Source organism: Anguilla rostrata, chromosome 13 (genome assembly GCF_018555375.3).
Source record: "Anguilla rostrata isolate EN2019 chromosome 13, ASM1855537v3, whole genome shotgun sequence".
In the NCBI taxonomy this organism is placed as follows: domain Eukaryota; kingdom Metazoa; phylum Chordata; class Actinopteri; order Anguilliformes; family Anguillidae; genus Anguilla; species Anguilla rostrata.
Window position 1 is genome coordinate 11,985,892 of NC_057945.1, and position 22,978 is coordinate 12,008,869.

Here is a 22,978-nt window from a genome sequence, read left to right on the forward strand (position 1 = left end):
ACAGTAAAATGGTCAGTGTTAAGTCATATGTACTCTGTTAGAGTTTAATCAGAAGAGTGTCAGAAGGTGTCCGTTGTGTGGCAGAGGGGGTATTAAGGAGAAAATGACTCTGTCACACTGGTAATTTGATTTCTTTGATTAGTTTTATCCCAGCACATTAGGCAAATACATTTTTTAATACTTTTTGTCTTTAAATCATATTTTTGGAAACAATATATCCTCTCAAACAAAGATTTTTTGAAAACATTTCAACAAACATTTTTTTTTTGCTTTGAACCTTTTAGCATTGAGTCATTATATAACGAACAGCAATCCTGTAATTTTTTTTTAAAAAAGTTGAAAAAGTATTTTAACCGACTTTTGTCATTTTGTGTCTTGCAGCGACAGGAAGGAAGCGTACCTCGGTGACGACAACGCGCTGACCCTGACGTTCAACGCCCGAAACGAGGGTGAGGGCGGGGCTTACGAGGCGGAGCTGTACGTGGCCCTGCCCCCTGAGGCGGACTACAGCGGCATCGCCCGCAACAACGAGGTGAGTGCCAGAGCCTCCACACCTCGCACCCGGGACCCAGCGCCCGTTAAAACGCGTGTGTTACCCGGATAAAAACTTATGGGGATATATGAGAAATCACACGTATCTCGGATTTAGAGAACAGAAAATGTGTGGAATGTACACAAGAAGTATTTTCCGCAAAAGGGCTTGTGAACTGTGTGGTAAGTTCATACTAAATATATGGCTATAATTATTACATAATTATTATATATAATTCATTATATTCTTGTTTATTTTGTATAACACTGTTAGTTTATTATACTATGTAGTCTATGTATGGCATATTATTAAGGTATATTTGTGCAATAGAAGTTCTGAAATGAATGCATTCTAATTTAAGAAATATACTAGTTCATATACTATAAACTGAATTCCTTTTGGCGCGAGATTTTAATTATGAATCTAAGTAGTCATGTGGTGTCTATATGTGCACTTTAAACTGATTTGAATGACTCATAAGCCACCCTGAGTTCATGACATTAATTTGCTTCCTATCATTAATTCAATTCCAACAAGAAAACATTGTCTTAAGGGGCAATAGAGTGGGATTTCACACAATGTTTTCACTGTGAAGTGTGCCTTCTTCTGTGTTCGTAAATGTGTGTGTGCGTGTGCTATGTTCTTAATTGTGTGTGTGCGTGTGCTATGTTCTAAATTGTGTGTGTGTGCGTGTGCTATGTTCTAAATTGTGTGTGTGTGTGTGCTATGTTCTTAATTGTGTGTGTGCATGTATTATGTTCTTAATTGTGTGTTGTTTCAGACGCTGTCCCAGCTGACCTGCAGCTATGAGACAGAGAACCAGACCCGTTATGTCAGCTGTGACCTGGGCAACCCCATGAAATCTGGCACGAGTGTAAGTACTCGAGTGTGGCTTGGTGCTGTGTCAATGTACATATCTGTCTGTGTTTAACTGTGTCAATGTGTACGCATTTCTCCATCAGGGTCTGTGTGCATTAATATGTGTGTGAACGTCTGTGTATCTGTGTATGTGTGTGTGCCTGTGTGTGTGTCTGTGTGTGTACGCGTGTGTGTGTGTGTGTGTGTGTGCGTGTGTGCGTGTGGTGCATGCATGTATGCGTACGTGTGTGTGTGTGTGTGTGTGCGCGTGTACCCTACAGCTATGGGCCGGTCTCCGCTTCACTGTTCCACGCCTGAAGGACACGCGCAGGACAGTACAGTTTGAGGTCCAGATACGCAGGTGAATATTCATGCTGTTGTATTACCTGCTCATTAATGCTCCTCGAACAGTAAACTGTTGTGGAGTAGAGAATGCATGGAGTGTCATCATAAGCTTCAAACCACTACGATACACTATGTTTGCTTTCAAAATTCCTTTATCTAGAGTAATTTACTTGGCTCACATTTGTTATATTATTGATATAAATTTTCGGGTGGATATTTAATAAAGAAGTTCTAGTACAAATGCATTGCTCAAGGGTGTTACAGGAGGGTCCCACAGAAGATTCTAACCGACAACATTCTCTTTTTTAAATGCGGTGACTGTTAACCGCAAGCAACCACAAAAACTCACGATTTCCCTCTCTCTGTCTCAGTAAAAATGAGAATAACTCCCGGAGCGACGTAGTGCCTTACAAGTTGGAGGTGGCTGTGATGGCGGACGTTATTTTACAGGGGTGAGTCAGCATAATGCGTGGTGCTACGCTACCTTTCCTGAAGTACATTAACATGCAGTTAGCATTTTCTGTGCGTCGTAACTGCAGTCTAACTGAAAACTATGCTCAGGCCCCGGGGACAAACTTTTCAGCTAAATCAGATTAGTGCAGCCAGTGTTCCTTTACAAAGTCATGATTGGCCATCTTTCAGTTGCGTGCCTTCAACAACGAAACTGGTGTTTGTCCGTGTTTGCTAAATCACTATTCCTCTATGATTTTTAAGGGTCTCTCGTCCAGACAAGGTTATCTTCCCTCCGCCAAACTGGAAGGTCACTAAGAAACTGCAGGAGGAGCAGGACGTGGGGCCCTTGGTCCAGCATGTGTATGAGGTAGGGATGGAAGGGTCAGGGGTCAAGGGTTGAGAGTGACCAACTGCAGAAAATGTGACTGAACAGTCCAGTGTGTCAGTTAGGCACCTTAACAGTTTGCACATCTGTACTGGTACTACCGAAGGGTTGCGCAGATTCTTTACCGTGTTAAGTTGGCTAAATTTGACATGCTAATTGTTGAATATTAATAGATTTTGTTGAATATGTTTGCCAGGATAGAGTCTGGCACTTATTTTCACACTTTTTACTGACACTGAACATGTCAATTATCCTTAACCTTATTATCCTAATTCTCCTTATCCTTCCCTTTTTTAGTATTATATTTGACTTCCTTACGTTCATTTCACGGGCATCCATGATGGATTAGCTCATGCCTTGTCTCTCTCCCAGCTGGTGAACAATGGGCCGAGCATGATTAGCCACACCCTCCTGGAGTTGCATTGTCCAATGAGAGTCCAGGATCACTGGCTGATGTACCCCCTGGAGGTGACAACCCAGGGGCCTGTCAACTGCACCACAGCCCACACCCTCAACCCCCTGCGGCTCAAGGTGAGGGCTCCCGCAGAAGCCTTCTGGGCCTTTTGGCAGGGGCCCAGGGTCCGGGGCCCATGGTCAGGGTTTGTGTGAGGCTGCAGAGACCTTGCATGAGCATTATATTGGACCCTCGGTCTGTGGTATAGCTCTTAGAACAGCTGGAATACGGACCCCAGTGGCGTGTTTAAATCTAATTGGGACTTGAGCACATTGCTGTGGCCTTCCTAGCACATTGAATATAAATGCTGCTGTATGATGTGTTGACAGGAATCACTCAGATTTCCCCCGTAGAGCTTAGACTGGACTGTGGCCTTTTTTGCCGCACAAATTCAGAGGACTATTCTATTCCTGAGGTCTGTTATAGATGCGAGTGTATGAGAGTTGCACAGTGTTGAGGTGTGTTAGAGATGAGAGTGTATGAGTTGCACAGTGTTGAGGTGTGTTAGAGATGAGAGTGTATGAGTTGCACAGTGTTGAGGTGTGTTGGCAGTAAGAGTGTATGAGTTGCACAGTGTTGAGGTGTGTTAGAGATGAGAGTGTATGAGTTGCACAGTGTTGAGGTTGTTAGTAAGGTATGATTGCACAGTGTTGAGGTGTGTTAGAATGAGAGTGATGGTTGCACAGCTGTCGAGTGTGTTAATGAACACGTAGATGGTGTCAAGGTGTAGACAGTGTTGGGCTTGCTGTGATACGACAGTGTGCTATCCAGGCACTTGGGCTCTCGCCCTCCACTTCACCCTTTGGCCTGGCGGTGCGGGCGTTTGGCCTGCAGCCCGTGCCCGTCTAACTGAACACGGATGCGCTGCTCCAACGTGCTCAGTCACACAGCTGTGCTCAGTGTTACGCAGTGTTCCCGGGCCTCGCTCCACCAGGGGGCAGCGTGCCAAGCTTCTCTCCCTCAGTGCCTTCTCTCAGACCGTGTTTTTGGTCGTGAACCTCTTCTTTGCTCAGTGAAGTACGCACAGGGTTCCCCCCCCATGTACACACACACACACACACAGACATATATACATACACATGCACGCACACACACACACACACACAGACATACATACACACATGTGTGCACACACACACACACACACACACACACACACACACACTCCTATTTCCATTCATCTGGGCTCCGTATTGTTTTTGGGGCTTGTCTTTATTGCCAGAGTTCAGTCCAATGTCGTTTACTACAGGTTCTCTCCGTGACTGTGTGCGTGTGTGTGTGTGTGTGTGCGCGCGCGCGCGCATAAGACAGAAGAGAGATGTTGCTATAAACTGTACCAGATGTGGTAGCCATTTTTGTTCTGGTTGTAATTCTCCTATTTAAACATGTGCCCGCATGCATGCATACATATGTGGGTTCACATAATATGTGTGTCTGTGTGTGTGTGTTTCTGTGTATGTTCATAACCACGCATGACACGTGTGTGTAAGCCTGCATGTGTGTATTTGAGCTTGACAGCTTTTTTAGTAACTTTATTAAATGATCCATTCTTATTTTCTCATTGACACAGACACTGAGTTCCACCTGTGACTCCTGTTTAAAACGAAGAGTGTGAGCATGCTCAGTACATCTGATCCCCTTTCAGCCCTTACTTCTGTTGGAAAGAGTTTTTTTTAACACTGCCTTCTGCTGACAAGCGCAGATTGGTGGATTTTTCCGGGCCTCCAAACGAATTCCATTGTTTTCAACCTATATACCTTCCCTTGAACCCAATCCCAGTTCCCTGATTGGTCTCTGGTGATTGTGTAATAAACATACATTTAATTACCACCTGCCTGTGGGCATGATTGGCTGCAGAGCAGTAACCATACCCTTTTCCTGCCTGGTAGAAATGTACAAACTGCCAGCGTTGCCCTCGTTCACCGTTGCCTGGTTCAGCGGGGGCGTCACCGCGGAGCTGCGTGCGGCGCCCATCGAAAGCCGTTCCATTGGCCGCTTACGCGAGTGCTGATGTGAGCCGACCGCACCTTCGACGATGGCAGCACCCTCACGCGCGCCTGCGTCTCCAGCCTGTTGCGCGCGTGTGCGGTGTTGTGTGCCTGTGCTGAGGCCCGCGTGTGTGTGTCTCCGCCCCCCCCTCACAGCTCCAGAAGTCCCCGTCGGAAACGCCCCCCGTGCCGACGCCCGGTCCCGAGCACCACGTCGAGAGGAGGGAGGTGCGCAAGGATCAGCTGTCTCAGCTGCTCAACCTGGTGAGAGGCTCTGCTGCTCCTGGGAGGGGAGGGGAGGGTGACGGAATGTGTGCCTGCCGGTAGATCACTGCAGTCCCGCCACACGTCACCGTAGACCAGGGCTGCCCAACCCGAGTCCCGCAGATCTACCGTCCTGTAGGTTTTTCTTCACTCCAATCCTGACAAATCACACAGCTGGAGGTTTTGTTGAACTGCTAATTAGTGGAGTCAGGCATGCCAAATTAGGGTTGAAATGAAAACTTACGAGACGGTGGATCTCCAGGAACAGGATTTGGCAGCCCTGTGTAGACTTTCAGTGTGCGTTTGGCTGTTCTGCATAGCATGCAGTGCATTGTCTGGCCGTGGCATGTGCTAGCAAAAATGCGAAACACAACCCTGTGTAGACAAGGTAGACGGTCTGAGTTTACTTTGGTTGGGGGGAAAAAAATTAGTTTAGTCACAATTACAGAGACAGCTGGCCCAGGCAGTTGTTGTGCATGGGTAAGGATATTTTATGCACCTTCTACAGTTCAGCAAAGTTATGTTTTCAGAGGCTGTACATAGGAATACATACATTTTACAGCGTTTATTCACAATTATAAACATTAATATTTTTATGTCGTGATGGTGCTTCCCTGATCTCACTGGTCTCATGTTGCATGTGCCTTAGGGGGCAGTTCCAACTGGAAATAAGATATGTAATTTTTTCTAATTTAATCAGGTAATATATACATGTATAACCAAGGAGGCACAATGTTGCTGTGTAAGCTTATTTGGAGCATTGAATACACTGAGGTGTGTTTTTTTCCTTTTAACCACAAACTTATGAATGCCCCTATACCAGCCATTGTAAAGCCATGAGGTCATCAGAAACTTGTGTAGATATATGTCTAAAATATCCCCCAAAAAACACTAAAACTGAAAATATCAAGAACTCCAGAAAACACCGTCCCTTTAACAGTGAGTCAATAATGTTATTGTCACTCAGTAGAGACAGTTTGAGACCACCACGGGAGATCTTTGTGGGGGTTCGCTCTCTCTCTCTCTCTCTCTCTCACACACACACACACACACACACTCTAGCTGTCTCTCTCTCTCTAACTCCTGCTCTTTCTCTCTCTAGCTCTCTCTCTTTCTCTCTCAGTCTCTCATATCTCTCTCTCACCCTCTCTCTCTCTCTCTCTGGCTGAGTACCCGAGCCAGTAAAGGGTCGTTGTGCTCCGTTCCCGTCTGGTTAACTGCCGTTGTTTATCTGCTGTGCGTGATTGGGCCTTTTGTGGAAGGCTGTTTGAGGTCGCGCGAGGCTTTTGTTTCGCGGAGGATGAAAGGCAGTTAAAAACGCGCACCTGGGCTCGGCTCGGAGAGGGGCTCAGGAATGCGCCCTGGCAGGACCACAGAGAGATCCGCACCAGCGCTCGCGTTCCCTCTCGCTGACCGCTGCCGGTCGCCAACGGGCTCGACGGCCAGGGTATCTGGAGTTGGAGATCTTTGGTCTTTTGAACAGGGAGGAACGGGAATTAGCTTCTTCTTGAAGCTCAACCATAAACGCCGACCCTTCACCTCTAACTGCAGGAGCAGGGATATGATTTTATTGGTGGCAGCCGGATTAAACCCCTCCCTCGGTTCTGTCGGGGTCAGAGGTCACAGAGACCCTGGCTGGAGTGTGGCCACAGAGAGATTCTACAGATAACCCAGATGGCCAGCTCCTGCTTTCCTTTTTACCTCTCCATCTCGTGACACGAGGCATCCGGTTGGTAAAAGAATTCACGGTGCTTTATTTTATGGTACTCGTTGAACTCCGGAAGGCTCTTGAGTGCCAAGGGGTTCCAAAAAAATGTTTTTAAAAAGCCTTTCATCCCGAGCGCAATCAGCATTTTGAACTCAAGTCATGCGCTGCAGTAGTCTGCTCTTGCACGCAGTATTATGAAAAGGATGTTTAGTTTTCTCCTTCCCAAGTGTTTTTTATGTGCCTTCTGTCTGTCATGTCACGTGAAGCCAAACACAACTTTCCACTTTGCGTGGACAATGGAGTTGTATTGTATTGCTTTGCATTGCTACGGTATTGCATGTGGTCGGGGTTCTTTGTGAATATTCATAAGAATATTGAAATTGGAGTGTCTTTGGCTTCAGCAATACAGAGGTTAGGTGGAAAATATTCAGAATACAAAGCTGAGCATCGGGAAGGCCCAAAGAGGCTGCGTGTCGGGAAGGCCCAAAGAGGCTGCGCGTCGGGAAGGCCCAAAGAGGCTGCGCGTCGGGAAGGCCCAAAGAGGCTGCGCGTCGGGAAGGCCCAAAGAGGCTGCGCGTCGGGAAGGCCCAAAGAGGCTGCGCGTCGGAGGCCAAGAGGCTGCGCGGAGGCCAAAGAGGCTGCGGTCGGAAGGCCCAAAGAGGCTGCGCGTCGGGAAGGCCCAAAGAGGCTGCGTGTCGGGAAGGCCCAAAGAGGCTGCGCGTCGGGAAGGCCCAAAGAGGCTGCGCGTCGGGAAGGCCCAGAGAGAGACTGCGCATCGGGAAGGCCCAGAGAGGCTGCAGTGAGGACATGCGAACTGAGTCCAGGGTTGGCAGTGTTTCTGTTAAATTATAATTTTTGTTAACAGAAAACAGCTTATCTTTCTCTCGTTTCTCCTGGCGACCTTTCCCTCCAGCCCGTTTCACCTCTGTCCCTCTCCCGCCTTTCACTCTTTCTCTCTACATCACTTCCTCTCATTTCCTCCTCTCACCGCACACCTCTCTTTCATTGTACACCATCGGACTGTGTATTAGTATGTTGTCAGCAGGACCTGCTCGTGGCGAAGGGTTGTTTGCCAGAGTTTCGGTCGTAGTCCAAACGGGGCTGAACCCGTGATTGTCCCGCTGCGCGGCGGAGGAGACGTCATGTGACACGCAGGTCTTCTCTCTGCAGTCGTGTCCTGGCGTGGACTGCTGTACGCTCAGATGCCAGGTGGGGTTGCTGGAGAGGGGGACCAGCGCCATTTTGAAAGTGCGCTCCCGGATCTGGGCCGAGACCTTCATGGAGGTGAGGGGGTGTGACCTGGGCCTGTTTGCGGGGGCGGGCGTAATGCTTCTGTCTGTCTGCGTCTTCCTGCGTGTTCCGTAATGCCATGCCTCTCTCACAGACGGGACAGGAAACGTGTGCCATAAAAGCGTCTTTGAGAAACTCACAAGCGAGACTTTTGAAATTGTGCTAATTGCCAAATAGCTGTGATTGGATCAAAATACTGCGGAGGACTTTTGCTTTACGAACCTGAATTTTCCACCTCTGGCCTGGTGCGTGTGGGGCAGGATCCAGGAGCTGGTCTCAAACACCCAAAGTACACCTTGTTTTCTCACCATGGTTCAAGCTGGTCCAAGACTAGTTTCTGCCAGTGCATTGAAAACCCATTAAATTCTGCCTGGGGTTCCCATGGGATCGAAATGCCAAAGTGACCTTGTGAGAGAGGGTTTGAAGCTTCGCTGCTCTTTGCTGGTACACCATCGCCCTCTCCTGGAGACATGTGGCAATCCCAATATACAATTCCAATCTGGATTATAAATAGTGCCCTTCTAAATCTTTCTTTGGATTTGTCACAGATATGAATGAGTGCCAGAACCGTGTTATACAGGTTATGATCAATTCTTTCAAATTGTAATTCAAGTATAAATGTAAAGCTGGCTAAAATGTTTTTACCTGATACAAAAAAACTTATTTTATCTTGTTCTTCTTACAGAGGGCATATAAACAGTATGTGCTGGAGTGCTCCGCTGCGTACAGAGTGTGGAAGCTGCCTTACGCCATCGTCCCCAGAGACAGGCCCTCCGGAGCCAAAAAGGCATGTTCTTCCTTGATATATCAGCCATGATATATATCGCCCCCTGCAGGTGGTGATATAAAAATTGAGATTGATTATTTTGGCCTGCGTGGGTGGTGGCCTATAAGGTTGCGATGTTATATCGGCCCCTTGCAAGTCGGTCCTGTAAGGTTGAGATATATAATATCCTATAATGTCCTATAAGGTAGAGATGAATCCCCTCAGCGTGTCTGTAGTACGATGTGATCCTACAGTGCCTATAGGTAGTGATGTGTTGCCCTGTGTTATATCCTAAGGTGTCTATAGTATGATGTTATTCGCCCCTACAGGTGTGCCTATGGTTGTATTCGCCTGCAGGTGGTGACCCCAGTGATGTGGAGTAAGCCAGAAGGCCAGTATTCTGTGCCACTGTGGATCATCATCCTGGCCATCCTGGCTGGGCTTCTGCTGCTGGCGCTGCTCATCTACGTCCTGTACAAAGTGAGTGTGGTCCCCGGTGTGCACAGGAGACTGTACTTAGGGCCACAAGGTTCCCCTGGACACGTGACATGGCAAACGGCTGATATTTTGGTGGCACATGGGCGATAGTGTAGCATAAAGATTAGGGAGCTTGCAACTCTGAGGCTGTACGCCCGATTCTCGGGTTGGGCACTGCCATTGTACCCTTGCCTAAGGTACTGAATTGCTTCAGATTTAGGGAAAAGAAATCCACACATTGATGGTCCCCATTTCAAAATAATTGCTCAGGAATTGTCCAGTGGTATAAGTGGAATGTTTGTAAATAATGTGTGTTGTGTAAGTCAATCTGGATCAATGCCTGGAAATGTGCCTGTTTTCCACTTTATCCTCAAGGTGTCACTGTATGCACTCAAATTGCATCGACCAGTGGTAAACAGCTAAAGGAATGCAACCGATTACACAATTATGGACTAATGAAAGTGCTTGATGGTGCATGGTTGCTAGTCTCTAAACCAGAGAGGCGTCTAACCAGAAGGGTTTTCTGGGTTCTGTTTTTTGTTATTGCCCAGCACTTAACACCTGATTTGGGCACTTGTGTTCACTGCTGGTGGTGCTGTAGGACAGAACTAAGGGATTCGTTTTTTAAATCAGTTCTGTCTGTCGAACATTTGTTTCAGCATGTTCTCAGTCTTTGCCGACGGTTGTTTTTAGGACAATGTCAAACATTAAAAAATCTAAACACATATATCAATAATTGCTGCAATTGTAGGGAATTTCAGAAATGAGTATAATAACTGTAGATTCATATATTAACTGTGCTATCAGTTTAATGTTTGGATATCTGAAAAGGCCTTTATTGGTTTGCTGGGGTGTAGCTGTTTGTGCATGTCAGCAGGACCCCTATAGATGTCTTCATGCATGCGGGCTGGTCCAGTGTAGTGCCTGAATGCAATTGTTGACTGTTGTCCTCCCATATCTCAAAAATTGTGACTTTAATATTGCAGTTAATATTATTTTATAAAATAAAATCCAGTTACCAAATATGTCTTGTAGCTAGATTTCGGATTTATTGATTTATTTTTGGATTGTTGGGAGTTTTGTAAAAACTAGAACATAGATTCCTGCCAAGCCTAGTAGAGGGATTTAAAAAACCAATTAAATTCAAGACTCCCCCAAAGTGATTATATTCCCTTGTTCTTCTTCTCCCTCGTCTGATACAGCTGGGCTTCTTCAAGCGATCCCACCCGTACAGCACGGCCATGGAGAAGGCCCAGCTGAAGCCCCCGGCTACGTCAGAGGCCTGAGAAACACACCGGAGAAGACCGCGGACAAACCGGAGAAGCGCGTCAGTCACCAGACAGTTTGCAGCAAGACTGCAGCTGAAGCTTCAGGAGCGAATATCACTGGAACTCCACTGCACTGCACTAGAGAAAAAAAAATAACACAAAGCAAACTGAATGTTTTTTTTTTTTTACATTTTTTATTCTGTTTCTGTCTTTTTATCGCGTGTTGGGGCTGGATTCCGAACAGCTGAGCACTATGGATCAGAGGAGTGGGCAGGTGTGTAGGGAGCGAACGCCTGTGGTGTGTTTACCTGCTCTTCGCTCACGACAAGCTGCGGCAATAGACACGTTCTCCCTGTGCACGCGTTTCTGTTTCTCCTCGTCCTCTTTTTTTTTTTTTTCGTGAGAAAAGAAAGGAATTTTTCATTTTATGAACCGTGGAGGCTGGTGCTGTGATCGAGCGGAATGCGTGGACGTGACTTTGCGTGGTCAATCGCTGCCCGTCTGCAGAGAAGGCTGAAAGAGATCTGGCGTTTCAGAAACGTTCTGGGATGCTCCATTTCTGCTCTCGCAGAGAAGCAGAGAGTCACACCGCATATAAAACCGAAGGCGGTGGGAATTTCAGGCTTTTTTTAAATAAAAAAAAAAGCAGGTGCGTTCTCACCGCCTGGGACCTCGCTGCCAAAGATGTTCGTCGTAAATGTCTGATGTCAGGAGCCTCTGTAATCCGAAAGACATCTTTGTTTTTGGGCTCCTACAGCATCTGCGTGTTTCCAGCGCTTGGATCACTTCACAAACCTTTATTTAACTTTTTAAAAAGAATTTAGCCTTGGTCCTCAGAAGGGGGAGCACAAGCACAGGGCCCGTGTTCCGCACTGCGGAAGGAGGCCGGGCCCGGGGGGACCGGCTGTAAATGTCCGGGAGAGACGGAGGGGTTATTTACGGTCCTGCTTTTAGGGGTCCGCGGAGGCTCGCGGGTCGCCAGGGAAACGGCTGGAGGAACGACGGACGCGTGAAACGGAGGGCGCCCTGGAAGTGGAGGCTTTTTTTTCCCCCCCGCTGCACCGCGACGGCATGGCTGCCCTCTGCTAATAGGCCGAGGAGCAGGAAGAATGAGGGGTCAGAGGTCAATCGATCTGTCTGGAGGTTATGGCTATTTAGAGATTTGTTTTTTTTTCGAGAGGGATACAAGCGGAAGCACAATCAGATGCCCTGCCCTTCTCAATAAATGTATTGAGAATTCCAGCATGCTAAACTAAATCAGAAGGCAGAGAAGTTGGTGTTAAGTCTTAAGGGCTGAGAGTCTGTGGTCATTGTGGTTATTTCTGACCTGAAAAGTGCCAAACTCTCTGTTCTGTATAGGTATGGGGTATATGCCACCCCGCCAGTAATGAAATAGGAGGAATAGCAGGTATACCCCAATAACTAGTGAGACTTATGCACTGTTCATACAATTGCTCAGTGTTTTGGAAATATATATAAACACTGAGCTATGAAGGTCCTTATGGAGCACAGCAGACCCCCACTGTCCAGATATTATATATCCACCAGTTTTGGTGAAGTGCAGGGCTAGCATGGATAGGATGGAGGATTACAGCATCCTGTCTCTGCAGGACTCATTTCAGGCGGCGGGGGAGAGGGGGGTGTATGGCAATATGGTGCATGTGTGTGTATAGCCGCGTTTCCACCGCAGGAACTTTACCCCGGAACTAGGAACCTTTTGAGGAACAGCAAATTGTTTACAACGTGTGCATGTTTTCTGCTGTTGTTGGCAGTTATATTGGAAATGTGAATGCATTCTGTCTCTTCGGATGTCAAGACATGAAAGCGAATGTTCGCATAAAAACATAATAAATGTGTTTGAGAGGATATATAAAACAGTTACAATCTGACTATTGGCCTGTTATATCCTATTTGTTGCATAACAACGGTCCAAGTTCAACTACCAATGACAGTTTTGCTTGACAACGGTAAAATATGCCCAAACGGCTGCAGAAGAATATTTCAATTCCAGGTGATTAAATCGATAAAAATCAATAAATACAAAAGTAACCATATATAATTATTGTTGGTAACCCGTTGTATATAAGTGGAATAAACCCCTCCGGACTGTCCCGGTTATTAGAAAATAATGTAGGCTACTTTGGTGGTAGTATGGGGTTACAGAAGAAATCATAGGACAGATGGACCGACGACAACGTCGCCTTTTCATACGTCAGTGGGCTAATTTGCCTAATCTTCGCGGGACTTTAGACCGCGGTGGAAACGCAGACAACCATGGGCTGAAGGAACCTTTTAGTTCCTTGAAAAGTAGTTCCTGGGACTAAAGGTTCTGGGTGCTTTTGGTGGAAACGCGGCTTATCTGTTGGAAGGGGGGGGGGGGGGGGTGGGCTGAATGTGGGATCTCTTGTGTGGGTGTATTTGGGGAGCGAATTCTATGCAACAGCCACTGATCTGGGAACAGCCAAGATCAGTTTCTGATCACACGCCATAGTCGTCCCGGACCTGGGACTGGTGCTTGTTTGTCTGGGAATGTCCGCTGAGAACAGGCAGCCTGTCTGAGTCGGGCTTTTTGCGAAGGAAAAAAGTCCTGGAGAGCAAAGCACGCGAACACGTGGCAGAGACACAGGAAGACGGACGGCCTGCCTGCTGGGACCCCTTTCAGAACTGTGCTTTTACATTAATGTTGTTGTTCACTTGCATGTCTTGCAGAGGTGCACGTTGGTCACATTCGGCTTTTTGTTTTCATTCCTTCCATTTCCACCCCAATTTGGAATCTCTTACCCACTGTGCCGTCCAATACGAGGAGCACTGCAGCCGAAGCGCGCACTTCTCCAGTGCACTTCACTTGTCAGCAAGTGAACACTTTGGCCCTCACAGGGCACACAGGGGAGCGTTGGTTACGCATCTCTCGCCGATGGCAACCAATGGGGAGCCTTTGGGCCCCTGGTGAGTCGGTGACTGTAAACCCAGGAACCCAATCAGCCGCTGTTATAAATTAGTAACTAATCCAGTTGAATTGTGTGAGTATTCAAGAAATTCCATATTACAATAATAAAAGTGATGAAACTCAATTTAAGTGAGGACTGATTATAATTATGGGCAAATAGTTGACACTTTGTCAATGATACCAGCTGTATCACAAGTTAAAATTCTTGTGGAAATAAGAGGGATCAATATTACTACTTAGCTACAACATAGATACGTATTGTAAAAAATGCTTTTGTTTGATAGGAAAAGTGTTTTTTTTTTTTGTTTTTTTTTTAAATTACAGCCAGCCAAGTGTTTGAAATCTTTGAAAATTATAATGAATAAGAGAAAATGCCAGGCCCTTTCTATTTCTATTTCTATTTTTTGAAAATGATGTTAATTTGTTTTTATTCTGTTTTTGTCCCTTTCTCCAAGCATTTATTGATGCCCCGTATCCCAAAGTGAATATTGTTACATCAGGTAAAGAGAATGTTGAAATATTCTCTGATGCTTTTGTGAAATTTCCTCACCCCACATTGGGGAAAATGTTAAATAAATATCATGTTGTGGTATTGTTTTCAACTCAAATAAAACATTGTTTTTTCACTCATTCTGACAAATAGAATTATTATGGATGGGGGAAATGTATCATTTTTTGGAATCTGTTAAATAAGAAACAATGTAAATTACTGATGCATGAAAAACATGTTTTGTAGCCATATTATGAGACCCAGCTTAACCATCTATGGACCAGAGGCAATACAGAATTCTCCATCTGTGACACTGGACTTGATGCTGTCAAGGTTAACACATTGAATATACAATACAACAGAAATATTTTGAATGAAATTCATGATGAAAAATGTGTTTAACTGGAAAATGGCAAAATACTCTACATACTGTAAGACTACAGACTTAGGTCCTAATTTGAAAAGGGTCATTTTTGGATTCAGATAGACCCAGCCCTAACCCTTATTGTAACCCTTACCTAAATTGTTATCCTAACCATAAACGCTAAATTAAAAACCATGGTGAGATACATTAAACCACTGCTTCCCCAACCACAGCCCCAACAAAAGGTTGCCTCCCGATCATCTCCCACAAATCCCCTGATCAATCCAGGGATAGATCCAGAGTGCCACAAGGATCTGTGTTTGGACCTCTGCTCTTCTCTCTTCTATATACTGTGTATATATATATATATATATATATATATATATATATATTATCTAGGCATTATCTACAAACATGCCATTAATTTCCATTACTATCCAGATGATACTCAGTTGTATACAGGGAAATAAAAGTACTGTGGAGGTATTCTTTAGGGAACAAATTTGCCAAATTCTATTTGGGTAGTAATGAGTACTATTTACAAGCAAAAAAGACATAAATTAATGATGTATTGCTGGATATGGGGTACAGTTGTATGTATCTATGGGGTACCACCCCAGTGACAAGCATTTTTAAGTTTACATTTTTTATTTGTCAAGCCTGAAGATGTTCAACTGAGAAGACATAAAGGATGACCCACAACTTTCTCCTGCTGAATTGTGACAAAATTGAGGTTATGATAACAGGCCCTAATCCCTTGATGGAATGTCTGTTGCTAAGTAACTGTCATCAAAGATCATGGAGTTGAATTTGATCAAGATCTCTAATTTAAAATGCATATAAAGAACATCACTACTACTTTTGATCATTTGAGGAATATTGCTAAATTAGAAAAACCCTTTCACGACATGATGCAGAAAAACCAGTGCACTTTTTGTTACTTATACAAAAAGTAAAATTTGACTATTTTTTGTAGACTATATTGTAACGCTCTTTTGAAAGGTCTGCAATTGATTCAAAATGTTGCTGCTTATATTCTTACTATAACATGGATATTAGACCAAATCACTGGCAACCAGTTAAATTCTGGGTAGATTATAAGACACTGTACCTTGCATTCAAGCTTTGCATGAGCTAACCCCCCTGTGTATCTCAGTGATATTCTTTCTTCCCATAATCCTTCAGAAATGCACCACTTTACAGGGAGCTTGTCTCCTTGTTATTCCCCAAGCATCTAATAGTACCATAGGTGGCTGAGCCTTTTCCAATCATGTACATTGCCTATGGAACATTTTGCCTGCTCATGGTCAGGGTGCAGACAGTGTCTTTATATTTAAATCCAGGGTTAAGACTTACTTTTTAAGCCAGTTACAGCATGTAGTTGAGGGACAGGGTTGGGTGGTTAATATAAGCTATCGTCTCTGGTAGATGGAGCCGTCAGTGCTGTCTCTGGATCATGCATGGTATTTCTGTGTTAACATGGTCTGGTGGTGGCTGTCTCCGGGCTGCCCTCCTGACTGTGTTTGCCCTTTATCTATCTAGCTCCTCTAGCTATGCTGAGAGAGACTTAGTTATTCTCCTTACTTACTCTCCTGCTTGGCTCCCCAACATATCTCAGCTGCCTAATGATTACATATTTTTTCTCCTCTTTTCCCCGTTTTGGGCAACCGCCTGGTAGCCATAAGACTGACTGAGTGCCCTCCTCCAGACACAGTTGGTTCAGCTCCAGCTCCACACCTGTCCCCTGCCTGACAGTATCACCCGTTGGCCTTCCAACACATTTCTCATCATCCTGGCATGGCATCAATTAAATACCGCCATTGACCTTTATGTACTGTCATTTTTCTGTTTATCACACATTGATTTTGTAATCAGCCATTTTCCAAATAACCGGTGCCATCCTGCAGACTCCCCACTCTGTGTCAGGTTCTGCTCAAGGTTTCTTCCAATTACAAGGAATTTTGCTTGCCACTGTTGCCCTAGGCCTGCTCTTGGGGGAGTTCAAGTCCGGATCTCTGTAAAGCTGCTGTGAGACAATGCCCTTTGTAAAAAGATAAAAATTTAATTGAATTTGAATCGAACTGAAACCAAAACCCTACTATGAGTCCCGAAAGTAATATTTATGTATCCCATTGATCAAAACAATGCCGAAGAAGACTAAGAACAAAAAAACAACTTCCAAAATTTCTGCGTAGGGACTCTTTTCATGCTGAAAATTGTGGATAACACTCGGAGTACTAAATTCACGAAGAGTAATGCCTCTTCCACGGCTACAGATAGCGCTCTCCAGATGTGCTTTTGTCTTTCTTGGATCAGGATGGGCTGTAGCTAGCTGGGTCCCCCTGCCGGTTATTGGTTAGCCGGGACTTCCCAGGCAGATCAAAGTAAAAATAGAGGTTAAAATGCATCTAACTACCGTCACGATTCAATACTGTTTCTAGCCTACTTGTCCGCTTCTTGCAGTTCATCTCTAGCCGCATAGTTGCTACTTTGGGTAGCGCAATATCTGTTACATTTAACCAGGAGGTGTTGGCATCCAGACTAGCCTACAGCCTAACATTTTGAGGTGTCGTCAATTGTTGCATAACCTGTAACGTTATTATTAGCTGTGACTATTAATATTAACTTGCGATCTGACCATAGGTACCCGAGTGATCTTTTTAATTCGGGAACGCTGTCTGTTTTATTGTTTTAACTAGTATTGTCTGTGCAGTCGATTTACCAATGGGGATAAATAAGACCTATATCAGTATAGGATACGCTACTGTCGGCTTACTGGTAGGAGTCTCAGCTTTTTTTGTTTGGAATATCGCATATAAACAACCATGGACGGCGGCTATGGGAGGCTTGTCGGGTATGGTATAAATATTTATTTATTATCTCATAAATTTGCTTATTTACCAATGCGTTCCTTAGCTTCTGCAAGAAACAATGACAGATCCGCTTCGTTTACTAAGTAGTTTTAGTTCATCAATGCTATATAAATCGATACCTAGCTGGCCATGTTGACCATAGCCTAACATGCGATCGGATAGTAAAACGGTAAAAATAAGGCAATGACGGCTGGTACGCTACTGCAACCAAGTTAACGCTATTCTAGTAAAATATTTCCAGATTTAGAGCAAACTTTTACGAGTTACGAGTAGCCTATAATTGCTTACGTGACTTAATTGAATATATTAGTTGTAGAACTGAGATGACACTTGTCCGGATTAACTTTATTGGGACTCTATTTTCAATTGCCAGTGTCTCATAAATGCAGGAGTTGTGGCCTTTATATTTCCATTTATTAGTAGTAGAATATTAGACTGGACTGTTACACACATATTTCTGACAGCTTTATTTTTTTCTTCTCAGTTTTAGTGTTTATCTTCCAGTCCAGTTTTTATGCTCCAATTCTTAAATTAATTTTCAGTTGTTCCAAAAAATAAAAGCTGTTCAAAATGATAATAATTCATAATCTGTCTGTCTGTTAATTGTGTTGACCAGTGTTCCATTCCTGTTTAAAATATGTACATCTGAGAACTGGCCATTTTAACCTTTTGTGATCAACAAGTATACCTTGTATACCTTGTATACCATGTATACCTTTCCTATGGAGATTCCCATTTCAGTAGCCAAGCAAGCCCTAATAATATTAGTGCAAAGTCAATTTCTAATTCACTTTAGCACATTTGATTTCAGCTGCAAAATGTCTGCAAAAATGTACTGGTATGAGAAGTTTGCATAGTGTGAATTCAGCATCTGAACAACTTGCGCAGGGGGGCTAAGTGGCCAAAGGTAACCTATTTTAACCATCTGACTCGTCATTGTAATTGGCAGTGAATATGAACTATATTTTGATATCTGTGTGTTTGCCTTGGGGTCTGGGGACAAAGTGAATTACTGAAGTTAGGTGTTTTTTTAGACTCCAAACTTAATTTGGCCATTAGGTGTTTTGTAAGACTCAGATTTACCTATCAGGTGGAAAATGAAATTTTATTATTTTAATTGCTTTATTGTTTTGCACATATATACAGAGGCACCAATTAAAATGATGTTGTGCAAGAACCCTTTATTTTCTGTGATATTAAATTTATAAATGAACATGGCTCATGAAACATACTATAGTTTCAGTCAGATCTGTAGGCTCCACACTTAAAAAAACAAAAAACAACAAAAAAACTGGGGGGTTGGGGTTGTGGGTGGGGGGGGGGGGGTGGAGGTGGGGGTGTTGCAGCATGTGACAGAGTGTGTTGCTGATGCATATTAAACTCTGTTTAGAGTAATTAATGATGACTGGGCACAGCTCCCTCATCTCGCGTGATTGGTTGTTGTGTTGAGGGCAGAAGGCAGGAGGTTGCCATGACGCAGCGATTCAGCTGTGATGCAGTGACTCAGGTTTTTTTTTTTTTCTATTACTGTAGTCCAGGGTCCTGTGTTCCTGTGTTCGCTAGCGCTGGTGTGCTGTGTCACTGAAATGAGGAACGTGGTAGGGTGTACTGACGAAGCATTAGGATGGTGGAACAGAAACTGACCACGCACTCCTCACGAGTCTTGGACTTTGCTGATTCATGCCACTCTAGGGCTGTGAATCCTTTTAAGTTTTGGTAAAGAGATTTAAAATTTAAATATTTAAATTTTAAATAGGAAAATTTTCATAATAAATAATTAGTAAAAACAAAGTACCAATCTGAGGCATATGCATTTGTTTTTGTACCTGCTACTGATTTTTTAATCATACTTGCAAACCCTTCTCTAGTGTTTTCTTCAGTTCCTTGACAAAATGACAAAAACTTAACAATAGGGAGGTTGAAGCCCATTGACCAATGGGTCTTTAATTCACAATGTGTTGCAGTGAAAGTAGAAAAGTTTCCACTCTTTTCTACTTGTGTTATGCTGTGCGTTGTTTCAGCAGAAATGAAAATTAACATTTCAAAATCACTGAAAATGGGTAGCACCTCCAGTACCCTGTGCCAATCTTCCCAGAGACCCCTTCGTACATAATGTTTATGAATTTATCTTTCAGGATCAATAATAAAAAATTGTAACGGTGCGTGTGTGCACGTGTGTGTGTGTGTGTGCGCGCGTGCATGCGTACGTGTGTACTTGTGTGTGTGTGTCTCTGTCCACAGGTGTCATGGCCCTCTGGGCTCTGATCACACACATCATGTACCTTCAGGACTACTGGCGCACTTGGCTAAAGGGTCTCAAGTTCTTCCTGTTCATCAGTGTCCTCTTCTTCCTGCTGGCTGTTCTGGCTTTCTTCATCTTCCTCTCCCTCGCCATCACACACAAACAGGGTGAGACTCTCTCTCTCTCTCTCTCGCTCTCATACACACCTATCTTTATTGCTTTAGGTGTTCAGGCCTGCAGTCACAGTAGAATTGTTCTTCCACATGTTCCAAACCACAATGACTGGTTTCCTATTTTGTATTTGATTTATAATACCTACTGCTTTTCTGACGGAAGCATTCCGATTGTGTATGTAATGCTGCAGCTGTGACCGACCCCAGGAGCTTCTACCTGACCAGCGTGTGGAGCTTCATGACGCTGAAGTGGGCTTTCCTGCTCGGCCTCTGCTCGCACAGATACCGCAAGGAGTTCGCCGACATCAGCATCCTCAGCGACTTCTGAGGACAGCACGCATCGGCAGCGCGTTGGCTACAGGCAGGGGGTGAATGGGAAGTGTGATAAGAGAGAGAGTATGAGAATACGGGCTAGCATGGCGGGGAGATTTGCTTCCTCGCGGTTTCCTGCGGTTATGCACTGATCTACTTATCAGCCGAGGACTCCTTTCTCTATGTATTTTAAAGGATTTTTTAAAAACAAAATGTATGATATGGTTGTATGTGCATCATGTCCATTCTCTTGACATTTTCTCTGCTATTTGCTTTTCTAAAAACTAATACAGGGTATATATACAGTGGCCACATTTCCTGGAAGGACTGACCGTAAACTGTTCAGACTTTTGAGGGGAAACGGTGAAAAGACGCGTATATCTTGCCTATTTTGAGAGCCTGTTACCGCCCAGATTTGAGTGTTAGGGGCTGCATATCACCTTCTGTCGTTAACTGTGCTGTTACCCGGTGTATTCCTTAGCACTTGGCTTAGTGTGATTATTGCTTAAAGCAGGAATATTGGCAATTTCAGGAATCATTCCTGGTTTATGGTAGCCTATTGCGGTTATTCTTACCATTATCGTCATTTTCCTGTATTCGCTCTCGCGTCTTCTGTTGCTGGCGTGTCGACCCTCTTTTGCAGTGTCAGGTAATTACCACAGGAGGGCGACAGTTCATGACTTCTTGTCTTTTGCTGGAGTTGGAATGGAGTGTGTTAGCCGCGTTTGCACATGTGTAAAAACCTTGAGGCCCATTGCTTCTACATGTCGAAAAAGCGTCACTATGTTTATGGTCACGTGCACTTTATTAATTGTACATTAAAATTCTGCAGTATAGCTCAAACGGTAATGTTCGGGGAGACACGAACATTCGGGGAGACACGAGGTGGATTTATAAAATAGTTCAGAAGCTATGCGTCAATGTTGAAGACACTCCCAGACGGTGAATCTCCCGATGTGTAACAACACGGTACACTGTACACTTTTTATGCGAAAGCCGACTTTAAGGTGTTGGACATGAATGTGCGCGCGGAAGTGCGGTTCCTTGCGATCCGACGGCTGACGATTGCTGCTTCACCAAGAGCGTTGAAACGCGACTGATACAAAGCTGTGCTGGGTCGGTCTAACTTGCAACAGCAGTGGTTTTAACTGAGCTGGGTTTGCAGTGATTTTGTAACACCGTGAGTACCTACTCAGCCTATAGTAACTGCTACAGAAAGATAAGGTGCTGAATTCCTTTTTTTGTCATTTAATTGAAGTATAATGGTAAATGACAGAAGTCTAGGAGTCCTACCTATCAAACTGTTTGTATGTTTGTTGACTTGTGTGGTTAGCTATTGGAGATATATAGATACATCTTTTTGCAGGAATATAATTCAACAAACCATGTTGATAGAGCTCTTAAGAACATGCATGCCAGTAATGGTTTTGTAATATTTTTTGATTTTAATGTTATTTTGTTCAACACAACAATGTAATGATTTTTGAGCGGTTGACATTTTTTTAATGCTTTGTTTTCCAAAATTTTTTTGAAACTCACTTTCCTCTGTGCTGAAGTGAATCTGCCATTGAAATGCCACATCTGAGCAATTACATTCAGGCATCACAATTGCGGAGATGTATACGTAATGTTGTGAGTGGGATGCTAATAAAATATTCTTTTATTTTGTGGTCTGACTGAATGTCCTTGGCTATGTGTGTCACTCCTGTTGGAGAAACACTGATCTTCAGGTATTGAAAGCAGTGTGCTCTGCCAGATTCATCTGTTAAACATTTATACAGTTAATTTCACCAATACAGGTAGGGTAATCCATTGACCAGCTTGAAATCTGCAATTAAATTTAATTGATTCAAGTCTAAATAACATTTCATATAATATAGTGATATGTCATTGTGTGAATGCAAATATGATGTATATGATTAAATACCCAATTAAAGAGTGTATTGATTTATGCCACATTTGGACATTAATTGTGCCACACTTGCATCCAAGCCTTAAACTTTATGATCCAGACTTAAACCACAGCACTAATAAACACCCTCAGCACGCTTTATCCATACAAACACTGAACACTTTAACTGTACATACACAAACACCCAGGGGAGAGTCCGTCAAAAATAAAAAAGGAGAAGGGAGAGTGTTGTTTTTTTTTTTTTTAGAAATAGGGAAGTTTAATTGTGCATTTTCTTTCACTTGTGGTATCTTGGTTTATTAACCCTTACCCTGACCCTGAAACCCTGAAATTGTACATTATACGGGAATGGAAAGATGGTAAATACATTGAAAAGAAAAATCATTTCTAAAAATACAGTGGTTTGTGGAAATATAATCATGGTAATTCTGGTTTTGGACAGAAGAATCTGGATAAATGTGCAGTTGGGAATAATAATCAGGATAAAAATGGTTTGTGGAAACAGAATGGTGAATCATGGGAAATCAGTAAATCAATGTAATCATAATAAATATCCGGTTTTTTTGCAGAACGACTGCAAATCTTCGAAAATCCTGTTTGGGGCATAGAATCATGGTAAATTAGAAATGTGAGATTGTAATCACTTTAAACATTTTTGTGGAAATGGAGCCATTCTATCTATCCATCAATCCATTTTCTCTCCACTCAGTCCAGATCAGGGTTGCGATGGGCGCAGGACAAGCAGAGCAGCCCAGACGTCCCTGTCCCCAGCGACTTCCGCCAACCTGTCCCGGGGGATCTCAAGGTGATCCCGGACAAGCCTGAGGATATAATCCCTCCAGTCATTCTAAATCAAGGGAAATTGATTTAACTAATT

At 43.9% G+C, this 22,978-nt stretch overlaps 2 protein-coding genes across 3 annotated transcripts in view; both read left to right on the forward strand.

The window, feature by feature from the left end:
* Positions 1 to 14,365, forward strand: part of LOC135237476 (integrin alpha-5-like) — a 51,502-nt gene extending 37,137 nt beyond the window's left edge. Inside the window, exons 20-30 of the mRNA XM_064304632.1 lie at positions 382 to 532; positions 1,314 to 1,406; positions 1,672 to 1,751; positions 2,107 to 2,187; positions 2,450 to 2,555; positions 2,946 to 3,104; positions 5,172 to 5,279; positions 8,158 to 8,271; positions 8,963 to 9,064; positions 9,401 to 9,523; positions 10,723 to 14,365. Of these exons, the coding sequence (XP_064160702.1) occupies positions 382 to 532; positions 1,314 to 1,406; positions 1,672 to 1,751; positions 2,107 to 2,187; positions 2,450 to 2,555; positions 2,946 to 3,104; positions 5,172 to 5,279; positions 8,158 to 8,271; positions 8,963 to 9,064; positions 9,401 to 9,523; positions 10,723 to 10,806 (1,201 nt within the window). The 3' untranslated portion in view covers positions 10,807 to 14,365. The remainder of the gene's footprint in view (positions 1 to 381; positions 533 to 1,313; positions 1,407 to 1,671; positions 1,752 to 2,106; positions 2,188 to 2,449; positions 2,556 to 2,945; positions 3,105 to 5,171; positions 5,280 to 8,157; positions 8,272 to 8,962; positions 9,065 to 9,400; positions 9,524 to 10,722) is intronic.
* A 2,537-nt stretch (positions 14,366 to 16,902) lies between these two features.
* On the forward strand, positions 16,903 to 21,852 carry slc48a1b (solute carrier family 48 member 1b). Of its 2 annotated transcripts, XR_010324930.1 has the most exons (4): positions 16,903 to 17,443; positions 19,704 to 19,871; positions 20,069 to 21,228; positions 21,326 to 21,852. XR_010324930.1 is itself a non-coding variant. In XM_064305303.1 (3 exons), the coding sequence occupies exons 1-3, from the start codon at positions 17,314 to 17,316 to the stop codon at positions 20,203 to 20,205; spliced, it is 435 nt and encodes a 144-aa protein (XP_064161373.1). In that variant the 5' UTR covers positions 16,903 to 17,313; the 3' UTR covers positions 20,206 to 21,852. The 2 variants fall into 2 exon arrangements, 1 of the variants encoding a protein (XP_064161373.1); XM_064305303.1 differs by having other exon boundaries at positions 20,069 to 21,852.
* Positions 21,853 to 22,978: the final 1,126 nt, after the last annotated feature.

Bases quoted from the DNA above. Each gene is read 5' to 3' on its own strand.
- slc48a1b (XM_064305303.1), top strand. From the start codon at position 17,314: ATGGGGATAAATAAGACCTATATCAGTATAGGATACGCTACTGTCGGC. The intron at 17,444-19,703 runs GTATGGTATAAA...CTCTGTCCACAG, and splicing joins GGCTATGGGAGGCTTGTCGG to GTGTCATGGCCCTCTGGGCT. The intron at 19,872-20,068 runs GTGAGACTCTCT...GTAATGCTGCAG, and splicing joins CGCCATCACACACAAACAGG to CTGTGACCGACCCCAGGAGC.